General features: G+C 32.0%; 2 protein-coding genes and 1 long non-coding RNA gene across 3 annotated transcripts; 2 read left to right on the forward strand and 1 right to left on the reverse strand.

Annotated features, from left to right (window-relative positions):
- Positions 5,361 to 7,840, forward strand: LOC107646278 (chaperone protein dnaJ 6). The gene is made up of 7 exons (XM_016350472.1): positions 5,361 to 5,447; positions 6,229 to 6,330; positions 6,558 to 6,617; positions 6,708 to 6,814; positions 6,907 to 6,989; positions 7,282 to 7,372; positions 7,447 to 7,840. Exons 1-7 carry the CDS (start codon positions 5,361 to 5,363, stop codon positions 7,658 to 7,660), a joined length of 744 nt encoding a protein of 247 aa, XP_016205958.1. The 3' UTR covers positions 7,661 to 7,840.
- LOC107645451 lies at positions 9,596 to 11,515 on the reverse strand. The gene is made up of 3 exons (XM_021103758.1): positions 11,429 to 11,515; positions 11,148 to 11,202; positions 9,596 to 11,046 (listed from the first exon to the last, which is right to left on the reverse strand). Exons 1-3 carry the CDS (start codon positions 11,504 to 11,506, stop codon positions 10,865 to 10,867), a joined length of 315 nt encoding a protein of 104 aa, XP_020959417.1. The 5' UTR covers positions 11,507 to 11,515; the 3' UTR covers positions 9,596 to 10,864.
- On the forward strand, positions 10,270 to 11,334 carry LOC110263101. The gene is made up of 2 exons (XR_002348160.1): positions 10,270 to 10,409; positions 11,150 to 11,334. It is a non-coding gene; the product is annotated as an uncharacterized LOC110263101 (long non-coding RNA).

Genomic DNA, 12,397 nt, shown 5'->3' on the forward strand with positions numbered 1-12,397 from the left:
AAAAAAAAAAACATAACATGTAGCATTGTACTATCATGTTAAGAATATGACAAGGAATCTAGGGTATATAATGTGCATAACAAATAACAAACACTAGTGTTATCAAGTTCATGATGTTGTTTGTCACAAGGATTTGACAAATGCAGAAACAACAAAGAAGAGAGTGTTAGTTACATTGCCATGTTTGTTTGCAATAATATTCCTAGAGACCCCAAAATGAATCAAAGAAGATCACATAAGAATAAGATACACACACAACACAAACTAAGGAAGTGGGGGGTGAGTGAGGGTAAAGTGAAGTCTTATTATCAAATTGCACTTATTTCAATTGGGGAAAAGTCATGAGGGATTGAGGGGTAGGTAATAATAATACACATCTCATAGATTAGGCTCTTGTAGGTTAGGGTGGGGACTATGTTTTGATTTTGTTGCCCATGTTTTGCATGAATGCTATGAAAAGTGTAATGGATCATAGATGTGTGTATCAGTGTATCTCCTTTCATTTGTTTTTATTTGGCTAAGTGGGAAAAGCATAATTATTCCTTTTTTCCCTCTTCAATTCCCTCCCATCATCATATTTATTTGTTCCCTTTTTTTTTCCATTTCTTTTCGCTGTGGAAGTTTGGCAATGGGTGCCGTGCACTGTGAAAAATATGCTAATTATGCAAAACTATTAAAGGAGTATTGATTGAATTACATAATTACAAGGAGGGCAAGGTAAAAAGGTTAGGTATATGCATGAAGAAGAAGAAGAAGAAAATGATAATGACTAAGAGAATACACTCTAGAGATGGTGTCCAAATTGATTCACATAATTGGCTTGATTTAGGACAGGTTTTGTTCTTTGAAAGGTTAATCATTAGAGAAAATTAACAGCACTAATTAAAAACTATCACTAATAATTTATTAATAAAATAGACTTTTTTTTCTAGATTACTAAATGTAAACATTGTGTAAATCTTTAAGGTGTCTTTAAGATTGACGTCGTGCATCAAAATCGTTTCTGAAATTTCAATTGTACCAATTACTCATGAGATTAGAAAAATTATACCATATTAGTCCCTGATCCGTTTTTCATTAACTACGCGCTGACATGGCTTGATAACATAGACCTTTGGTGACACGTGTTACCTCATGGTTTGGCAACGTGTAACGGTATAATGACGTATCGGTTAGCAACATGTGGCATGCTAATGTGGATGATTATGTCACGTGTCACAATACTATTTTGCCACGTGTCAGATTATGCCACATGTCACAATGTTATTTGGCCAAGTGTCATCCACTATGTCATTATTACATATGCACCGAATTGGTCCCCTTACTTTGCATCAAATGACTCATTTTAGTCATTGGAATTAAATATCACGTACCAAATTAGTCATTTTATCAGTTTGTTCTCTTTTTTTTTGTAAATTTAAAACTCTTAATATTTTTTGATACACTAATTTTAATTTTATTTTTTATTATATAATTTTTTATAATGAATTTTTTAATATTAAAAATTTTGAATTTATAAAAAAAAAGAGAACAAACTGATTAAATGACTAATTTGGTGCACGACATTCAATTTCAAAGACTAAAATAAGTCATTTGATGTAAAGTAAGGAACCAATTTGGTACATATATAATGATGACATAGTGGATGACACGTGGACAAATAAAATTGTACACATGATATAACCTGACATATGACAAAATAGTATTGTGACATGTAGCATAACCATTCACATCAGCATGTCACGTGTCAATGACCGAGGCCAAACTATGAGGTGACACTATATCATTAACAAAAAACAGATTAGAGACTAATATAGTGCAATTTTTTCAATTTCAAAAATATAATTGATGCAATTAAAATTTTAAGAACAATTTAAGTGCAGGACGGCAATTTCAGATACCACTTTATAGATTTGCTTTGTAAACTTTCAAATATTCGTGGATTGAGAGTCTACTACCTATAAGCAGAACATAGTACACAGAAAATTATTTGTGTTAGATCTCATAGTTTATAAAGTGAATTTATTAATGTTGTATTTAGTTTGTTGTTGTTCTCTTAATTCATATATGATGTTATCTCTCCATACTCCTTTATAAGGTGTAATGATGTTGTAATTTTATCTCCTTTCACCTACTATCCCAACTAACACCCTAACTGGGAATTGGATTCTCTTCTACCTAAGTCCTTAACTGCTGAGATTTGCTGACTCAAAAATTGATCAAATAACTCTCTCAATAAAGACAATTCCTCATGCTTCACAGTTCACAAACAAAGCTAGTTTTTTTTTTTTTTTGGGGTGTGAACTGTGAACAAAGGTACTCAAAATTAGGCAGTGATATTGGATTGGATCAGCTGGCAGTGGGTCCAATTAAACTAAGAAGCTTACTTTTGATATTTTCCTCTAGCCATGACAATTTTTGTCAGGCCTTCGAGTTAGAAGAAAAAGGTAGAAGATTTTTTTCCCTTTTTGGGCTAGGCCCAGTTCACTTGGGCTGATAGCTATATCAGTAAGAGAGTGACGTATCCCATAGGTAACTGGGAAGTGGGAATTATTGTATTGCGTCACGTAACCATCAAACTTTAGCATTTGTTTTAGGGTTCTTAACATTTATAAAATAAAATAAGATAAATACTTAGTTATCACTTATCTTTAAGTTTTTTTTAAGAAAAATAATATTTCTATCACGTGTATATTATACATAAATGGAAACAGCTAAATTTGATTTATTATTCAAATAGAACATAAAAATAATTAAGTTTTTAGGCGGTCTTTACTTAATTAAATAATTTATTGTTTTTTTTTTCTATTTACCATATGTAAGTGACTCTTTTTTCTACTTTAATTTGTCAAAATATTGATTTTGTATTTAGATAACTATTGTGGAAAAAAAAGTGGGAGAGTGTTGCTTAAACTTAGTCAAGTTGAGCAAAGTTGTCACTCTAAAAAAATATGGAGGCTTGAAAATTAGAGATACTCAATGTGTGAATTTTGTTTTATTAAAAAAGCTTGTTTGGCAATTACTACATAATAAAGATAAGCTTTGGGTAATGATTATGTTGGCAAAATATTTATCTGGGTTCTTGCTTTTCACCGAATTTTTTTAATAATGTTTCAAGCACTAGGCGAGCAATTTATAAGACGATAGAAAAGCTTCGTGATGGTTTTGAATGGTGTATAGGCAAGATGTCTCAATCATTTTGGTATCATGCTTGGCGACCATCTGGAACGCTAGCTCCTTTGGTTCCTTTTGTGCAAATTTCTAATTCTCTCTTGAAGCTAGAAGATGTCTGGCACCATGGACATTGACGGTGGGATATTCTTTGCACAATGATTCCATAAGAAATTAAACTCGATTTGATGCTCTTTGATCCTATCAAGCAAGCAGGAGATAAAACAGGTTGGTTTTGGACAAATTCAAATACTCTTACATATTCGACTAAAAACGGGTATCAGCGGCTATTGAAGAAGAAATTTGGCTGGAATGATAATGAAAATTGGCTTTGGCTTTGGCGCTTGAGAATACCGAAGAAGATAAAGTGTCTGCTCTGGCTTTGCCTCAACAACGGAGTTTCCACAGTTAGCTACCGGTTTTAAAGAGGTTTTGCTACTTCTGATTTTTTTCAAAGATGTTATCTTGCTCTAGAGGATATTAACTATTGCTTTAGGACTTGCCAAAAAGCTCGTCAGATTTGGATTAGCTTAAACTTGGGAATGACCGCTGTAGATTCTGGTTTGAATTTTGTGTCTTGGATTCGTTCTAATCTCAATAAAAAATGAGTTCCTCTTTGCAGCGGCCTTTTGGTGGATTTGGAGGGATAGGAACAATGACATCTTTTATCAAGATGATCCATGGAGTAGGGAGAAAATTGTTCACTTGGCTAAACATGCTGCTCGAGATTTCTCCAATGTCATTACCATCCAAAAACATATTACTCATTCCTCTTTGCAATATAACTGGGAACCACCTCTGATAAATGCCTGTAAAGTGAACTGCGATGCAAGCGTTTCTGAAAATGAGCAATTAACTGACTTTGGGTGTATTATTAGAGACAATATGGGAATTTGGATAAAAGATTGTTCTACTAGTATACCTCTTTCTAGTGTTCTCTGCTGTGAGTTTCATACTATTTGGAGAGGGCTTGTTATGGCTTGAGATTGCGAGTGCAAAGAGATCATATATGAAACTGATAATCTTGATGTATTTCTTCTTGTTTCGCGAGACACAATCAGCATGATTATGACTGACTTTGATCTGCTTGACAAAATCAAAGAGATGCTCTAGCATAATTGGACAATTACGGTAGTATTCATTCAACACACAGCAAAAAGAGCGACTGATTTAATGGCTAAGACGGTTGCTTTTAACAAGCAGGTGTACCTGGAGTGGTTGCTGCCCCTAATAGTTTAGACATTATTATTAGAGAGGAGTCCTACTTTTTCTCTTAGGTCTTTTTTTTTGTGTTATTTTCAGTCAAAAAAAATAATAATAATTAAGCTTTTTTATTTTATAAATGTGAAGATTTTGTTTTAATTTTTTTAGAATTTAATTTTAATGCATTATCAGTGTAAAGTAGTTTTATACATGTATCCAATTACGTAATATCACATAATAAAAAATTAAAAATAACTACATTTCATATTTATTTTAATTAATTTTTTTTATAAAAATTAAAGACAGTAAAAAAATAACACTCCTCTTAATACCATCTCTCGTTCTATTCTGTTAGCATTAAAATATTATTTTTACAGTTTAAGAACTTTGTTCCATGCATTTACATATTGTTAAAGAGGAAGTATAGGAGCCAATGGAGCATAGGTATAATGTGTATAATAGAGGGTTGGAAATATTCAATTTAATAGAATATCAAATGTTTAATATCTCTAGTACTCGAATGATTATTTTGGATAGTATGTATGAGTGTATTGTGTTTGAGAAATTAGTAGTATTTTATCCTGAATGTTTATTTTTAACTCATATTGGACCAAATAAGCATCCCATTATAGACATTATAAAGATACTCTATTGGCTCTGTAATGAGATTCATTGTTAAATTGATTTAATTATACTTTTTAACTGATGAAAAGTTTTTAGAACAGTAATTAGTTAGTTACTAATTAGTAATTACTCGTCCCTTGGACCGTGGAAATAGCGGCGGGAAAAAGAGTAAAAGCTGAAACCCAATGGCGGGAACAATTTCAACCCTTTTTCATTTTTTTTATTCGTTTAATTTAAATCTCAATTTTTTTATGATTATGAAAGGGAAAAACAAAGCCGCGAAAGAAAACCCAGGGAAGCGAGTGTTGGAATCAGTTTGCTGCGAAATCTCCCATCTTAGTTACTAATTAATATTTGATTTGATGGCGAAGAAGGACAAAGCTAGGGTTCCCGATGACGAACAACAAATCGATTCTGAACCTAACAACAACCATCAGACCCTCTACGAGGTAACTAAAATTGAACAAATTTCATTATTAAGCAAACGTCCTTCAATTGTTAGTAGTGTAATGGAGCCTCTTTTTGTCGTGATTAAGGTTTCCTATTATTAATGTTGTGGAGTTCAATTTTAGCAATGAGTTTCGTTGAGGTTTAGTCTCATGAAATTCTGAGCAGGGGAAGATTCATGACAGAACATTTGAACACTCTAGGTCTGTGGAGAAATTAAGTTCGAAATCTGCTAGGGGGTACTCTTTCGTGTTTTTCTATTAAGTGAATTCTTTTTGGTATTCATGTTTGGGGCTGATGAATAAGTATTATATTGTAATCTGATGTCATTAGAATGCAAAGATATTGTGCGGACCACCGACTTTGCTTGATAATTTTTATAGAGATTGAAAGGAGTGAGATGATTCAAAATGTTTAATGGGGGAAAAGAAGGGAAATGAGGGCCTTGAGTGACTAGGATGGAATTATGTGCCTGTGTGAATTTAAGGGCCGTTACATTTAGCTGATTTTCAAGAAAGTTAACAAATTAGCCAGGCATTATAATTCCTTATGGCCATGGCATGCTGAATTGATTTTTTTGGGTTATTTTGTGTATCAATCTTGATTCTACATCAGCTGCTTGTTCCCTTTTGTTGGTTCATGATGATATACAATTTTGTTAGGCGGTGACTCATTGTTTGCATGTGTAGGTTCTTGGGGTGATTATTAAAGGCTGCCTGATATGAATTTTTTTTTTAATTAACTTTCAGAAAAAGACAGTTGTAATTCCTTTTGTTAATATAGGAAGCTAAAGAGAAGTTTCAGCAATTGCAAAAAGTAATCTCAATTCTTGGGGATGAAGAGAAACGATCTCTTTATGATCAGACCGGTTGTGTTGATGATGCTGTGAGTATCACGAAATTTATTTTGGCTTCTGCAAATGAATTAATTAAGCAATAATGTTAGATTCATAATTAGCTATATCTACATACAAATTAAGTCGTTATGGTCTGTTAATGGAAAGAAATACCCTCATAATAAATTGTGTATAACAGAATGGAAGAGTAGCATTTCAGGATACTTTAAGTATGTCTTGGACATCTATAACTCGTCTATTCTTTTGTGAAATTCAGGACCTTTCTGGTGATGTTGTTCGGAATCTTAGTGAGTTTTTCAGAACAATGTATAAGAAGGTATTTGTTTAAACACGTGATACTGTGTTCCATGATGCATGGTGCCATACTTGTTTTCAATTTTGTGGTTTTCTAATATATGAACCACAGGTAACTGAAGCTGATATTGAGGAGTTTGAAGCTAACTATAGGGGATCTGACTCAGAGAAAAATGACTTAATTGATTTGTACAAGAAGTGCAAGGGTAATATGGACAGGTAAGAAAACATTGTGAATTTGTGATGTGTATGAACCATCTTTTGAAAGCCTTTGAGTTTGATATATGTGATAACTTTACTTCCCTCTGTAGGCTTTTTTGTTCAATGCTTTGTTCAGATCCTAAATTTGATTCACATCGATTCAAGGATATACTTGACGAGGCAATTGCTGCTGGTGAGAATATTATTATATGGATTTTTTAACCCCAATAGCTATTGGCAGTTGCTCTAGATCTTGTTTTGTCTGTAGGATAAGGTACTGATTATATTTGAAATGTTAGACTTGAATTGCAAATCAATTACATCATGGGAGAACATGCAGTTATTTCACTTTTTTTCAGCATTGAGAATCTGCATATTAACATAAACAATCTTGACAGGGTTCCATTATGTTACATTACACATTTGCTTGGGTTTCTCAAGATGTTCTTGATAATTGATTATTGTCTCTTCTCCAATATTTGTAGGAGAACTAAAGGACACAAAAGCCTACCAAAAATGGGCGAAGAAAGTATCTGAAATCAAACCACCAACTAGTCCTTTAAAGAGGAGGGCGGAGTAGGTTCATCAGTCTTAGTTTTCCTTTTGCTGTTTATAATGGCAATTTGGGACTGATCCGTTGCTTCCTGCAGGTCTAGTAAGAAGCCAGAAACAGATCTTTATGCAATGATAGCACAACGTCAAAATCAGAGGAAAGATCGATTTGATTCATTGTTCTCATCACTGGCTTCAAAATACGGTGGAGGTGATATGCCTGAGCCCTCTGAAGAGGAATTTGAAGCTGCACAGAGAAAGCTGGATAGTGGAAGATCCTCAAAAAAGGCAAAGCAATCAAAGCGGAAGTAACCAGCATGTAATTACGTGTATAGTTTGTTTTTCTTAACTTATTTCTGTGTGCATGATCTCAACTCCTGTTAGTGTAGTAATAGTTCTTTTCTGTTGAACTATTATGGTGTTGCTTTTAAATGTGTGTTGAATTGAATGGTTATTTTCAAGTTGAATGCAATCATTTTACTTGTGAGTTAAGTGCTTGTTATCCATTCATCAATTTCTCATGGATGTTTGTCTTAGTTAGGTACCAATCTTGCTCATAATTTAAATCATTCGGCAAATTTAGGCTTGAAAACATGTCGGCAAAACTGGTTTTATGTCCAAAACAGATTTTAGTGAATGCATATATGGTTGCTTTTGTCTTGCCTAACAGGAACCCTTTGAATTGAACAATTGAAAATAGGTTATGCTCCCAACATGAACCATATTTTCAATAAGTTAGGAACCCTTTCTAAATTCGTTCGTTTGAGAGTAAGCCATATTTTTAATCAAATGATGGAGTTTCTAAAGTTGTGACTTAAGTATAGAACATTGTGAGATAGTCAATGGCAATTTTAGTATTATGTAAAAATCATTTTCTATAAAAATATTCACAAACCAAAATTGAGTTCTTACAAGAAGTAATTTCTATATAGACAAGGTAAAATGCACCTATATAACATAGGAGGAGTAACATAATTACATAATTATACAAGTAGTTGGTAGATAATAGCAAAATTGCACCAAGCGATATCATGGGGTTAATGATCTTTTTTTATTTATCAAATACAAAATGATGAGCTTGTGTTTTTTAAAAGGACAAACACCTTTTTTTAAAAAATTTTACCAAATCAAGCCTAAATTGGACTAAACGATTTGTTGGCTTAGTCAAAATACATTCTGCGATTTCTTTTTAAAAAAATAAAAAAATATACAAAATAAAATTGCACCATGCGATGTTTGAATTTCAAAAAATTTAAAGATAAAAATAACTAAAATTACATTGTGAGATTTTTATAAAATTACAAAACGTTTTTTCTATTTTTTGGTTTTGTAAACTAATCTCTATACTTTTAATAATTACGAAAATGACAATACTTTTAAAAGTACTCATTTTGGCTGCACATCAAAATTTTTTTTTGCCTTCTTAAAGAGTAAGAATTACATTTCTTTCTCATTCTATAATTATAAACAATAAACAATTATGAGAGTTGTGATATCGTTTGTACTCTTGCAGGTTTGTTATCCATATTGGAAGTAATGGAATTCATGAATAATAACTAAAGCCTCTCCTAGCAACTAGCAAATTTAGTAGCTTCATACTCTCTCTCACTTGTATATGGATAATATATATATATTAACAATGACATGCTTGCAAGAGAGGGAAAGTGTTTAGCTTGAAGAGGAAAAAGGCAATTATTGGAAGCAGAGAAAGATGACCCCCTCTTTTGTTTTGTACCTGTTTTATTTATCTTGATTTCTGAAAAAAGCCATGTCAACTCTGTTACTACTAATTTATGAGCCTTAAAGATCTGACATAACTTCATTCAGGATTAACTCAAAGGATTGCTCAATATAAGAGTTAATTAAACCTTGCTGGATTATTCTGTTATCCTCTGTTGATCTTATTGTGGTGTTTCTTAGCATGCTACATCATCCATTCATCCTCCACAGTTTCTACTACAATGACATTGCACCTTCCTCCACAATTAAATTTTCTTTTAATGTTAGATATGCTTATACATAACTGAACCTAACTCATCAGTTAGTTTAATTGTATAGGTTAGTATTTCTCCATTTTCATTCATTCTAGTGATCCATTTCCATTCCAAAAAATAAGAATGATTCTAAATGAAACGATATTATTTGTTTGTTTAAAATTATTAGGCCTTGATGCAGATTAGAAACACTGAATAAGTTCAATTTGCCAATATGGAACAATAACTAGCAATAGCTACAGATCCGATCAGAGGCATACAAATCACTACAAATTGGTGATGAATAAGAAGAATATATTCATACATCAACAAACAAAATCACGAGGATAATATTTCACAAGAAGAGTTCTAGCATCAACAAACAAAGTTCCAACATCCAATTTAAAAAAGAAAACAAGTTAATTCCTAAAGCTTGTTTGGTTTTTCTCTACGGTAATGTTACTGTGGTGTCTCCTGCAAGCTCATGTTCTCCAATGCCAAATTTAGTGCCGCCTCTAAGGTTGCATTGGCCACAAGATTTCCATCTTTAATCTTGAGAGGGCTAGCCTCAGAGAGAAGGTCCAAGCATGGTGGTTGACGTACCTCTTGAAGCAGGGAGTGAGACTTACAATACCCTAAAACAAATTGTTCAGTGACATTACTGGGACCCGTTTCAACATGGAAGGTTTTCATCCTCCACTCAAGATATTGAGGTGTCCAGGATTGAACAAGATTCTCAGCTAAAAGCCCAAATGTCGACGGAACATAAACTCTAATTTTTATTTAAGTGAAGCAAACAAGGATCGAATTCTAAAACTCTAATATCATGTTATGAACCACCTACTCCAACAGCTTAAGCTTTTATGTTGAGGCACGTGAATAGTTTTATGTCTAACAAAAAGTTAAGGAGGTCTAACCTACCTCAAATCTAATGACAAATCAAGTTTGAATTTTAAAGCAAAGTATTAAGGACAAATGATAGGCTTTTCACTACCTGAATAATCCTACCGGTTGATAATCAATTTCTCTGCTATAATACCACAGCATTTCCCCTGTTCTCATTCCATAGTCCTTCTGCAGTGAGGGATGTAAAGAACAAAGAAAGCAGCGATACAATCTTGAATTTACAGATGCCAATGCCTTTAAATTATATGCACCAAAAGGAATATTGAACAAAGCTATGGAGTCTACAGGTACATGAACTAAGCTGCAACAATACACAAGTTTGTGCAATGACTATATTCTTGAATAAAGAAGGGCTGCAACTTCTTTTTTGTTATGTTCTTTGCTCAAAAGAACTTATCGTATCATATTATTGTTGTCTTCAATATAATTTTTAAAATTTCTGACAAAATTAGTTATTTCATCAGAGCTTATATTCACTTTTTCTAAGCCTTATAAATCCATGTGCCTTCCTAAATTCAAGGAATGAGAAAAATAGCTAAGACCACAGGGAACTGATTGATAACAGACAGAAAGAAAGCATTACAAATTGACGTTCTTAAAGGAGAATGAATAGAATCTGTAGAAGCTTGGAAATCGTTCACAACTGTCCACAAGTATGAACATTCTGCTTCTTTAATTCATACCTTATACCAGGAAGTGCATCAACTGGAAGTTGATTTAAATGATCATCAAATGCAAATCTTATGCCTCCATTCAATCCATACACACATAAAAGAGGGAAAACTTGACTTCCCTCATTAGCACATTGTAAGGCAAAATCTACATTAGGAAACAAAATAATCAACAACATATAAGGCAGTTAATATAACTAAAGCAGCACACTAATCATTTTGGGGTTGTAAAGACATGTATGTACTCACAGATTGGCGTGATAGCAAGCAAGAGGAAGTGTGAGCAAGAACATGATCCAATGACCTGTGAGGAGGCAAAGAACACAGAGTAATCCCTGCCCAATAAACTCGGGAACCACGAAGTAATTGACTCGAGACGAGGCATCAAAAGGGTTCATATAGTCATCTTCCAAGTCCGATAATATCAAAACCTTGGACACCCCACCATAAAAAGAACAATTTTTTCAGATTCATGGAAGCTAAGAAAGTAGAGAATTGGGAAAGAAAATAGAAATAAAGAAGAACCCCACCTGGTAAAAAGAAGAGGCAAAAAAGGCAATGTTGAGAGGGAAACAAAGAAGCAGCCAGAAGAGCAATTCCCAACCCATTAAAACGGAGATTGGATTTATAATAATGTTTTTTAATAACATGTAAACTTTGTGTGTTTTTTTATATAGAGATTACAAATTAGAAGGTCCGATTTGTATTAAAATATTTAAAATGCAAAACCTATCTTTTGATTTGTGACCTTTAAAAAATTTATCCTTCGATTTGTAATTATTTTCGTATTAAATTAAAACACATCATTTATCCATAACTGAGAATAATACAATAATAATTTTCATATAAAAAAATTAGCCGCAAAAAAATTATTACATATTTGTGAAAAAAAATAATTTACTTAGTATATAGATATACTAGTTAGTTAATTGTTTTTAGTAACTTCTAATTTAAGATAGATAATACATAATTAATTGATAACTTTTAAAGGAAAGAGCATATATTTTAACAAATATTATTATTTAAATTATCTTTTTTTTACAAAGCAATTACCTAAAATGCTTCACAATTTTCATATAAAAAATTTACAAATTTGATAAATATCAATGTTTATATATAAAAGTATATTAATTAAAATCGTAAAATAGCAATAAAATTTTTTAAAAAAATTTAAGACAATTTCTTACTACACGCTATTTAATCTTTTCAAAATATAGAATGCATTGAGTGATTTTTTGTATAATATTCATAAGAGGTTGAAAATTATAAATGTCCCTTTTTATAACAAAAAATCATGAAATTTACTGTTCCACACTAAATTTATGTTATTTTACAAACTACCTCAAATAGAAAAAGTCTCGAAAAAAGTTGAGTTTAAATACAAATCATTATAATTACATTTCATTGATCATATAAAGATAATTAATACCAATATATATAAACTATTATTCGTGGTTTTTAATCTTTTATTTTAATAATTTTTTATTTTTTAAATTTAA

The sequence above is a fragment of the Arachis ipaensis genome, chromosome B06, assembly GCF_000816755.2.
Source record: "Arachis ipaensis cultivar K30076 chromosome B06, Araip1.1, whole genome shotgun sequence".
In the NCBI taxonomy this organism is placed as follows: Eukaryota; Viridiplantae; Streptophyta; class Magnoliopsida; order Fabales; family Fabaceae; genus Arachis; species Arachis ipaensis.

Coding starts and splice junctions, on each gene's coding strand:
- LOC107645451 (XM_021103758.1), bottom strand. CDS start 11,506: ATGGGTTGGGAATTGCTCTTCTGGCTGCTTCTTTGTTTCCCTCTCAAC. Junction 11,203..11,428: donor TTGCCTCTTCTTTTTACCAG/GTGGGGTTCTTC, acceptor GCCTCCTCACAG/GTCATTGGATCATGTTCTTG. Junction 11,047..11,147: donor GCTTGCTATCACGCCAATCT/GTGAGTACATAC, acceptor TTCCTAATGTAG/ATTTTGCCTTACAATGTGCT.
- LOC107646278 (XM_016350472.1), top strand. CDS start 5,361: ATGGCGAAGAAGGACAAAGCTAGGGTTCCCGATGACGAACAACAAATC. Junction 5,448..6,228: donor ACCATCAGACCCTCTACGAG/GTAACTAAAATT, acceptor TTGTTAATATAG/GAAGCTAAAGAGAAGTTTCA. Junction 6,990..7,281: donor TGACGAGGCAATTGCTGCTG/GTGAGAATATTA, acceptor CAATATTTGTAG/GAGAACTAAAGGACACAAAA.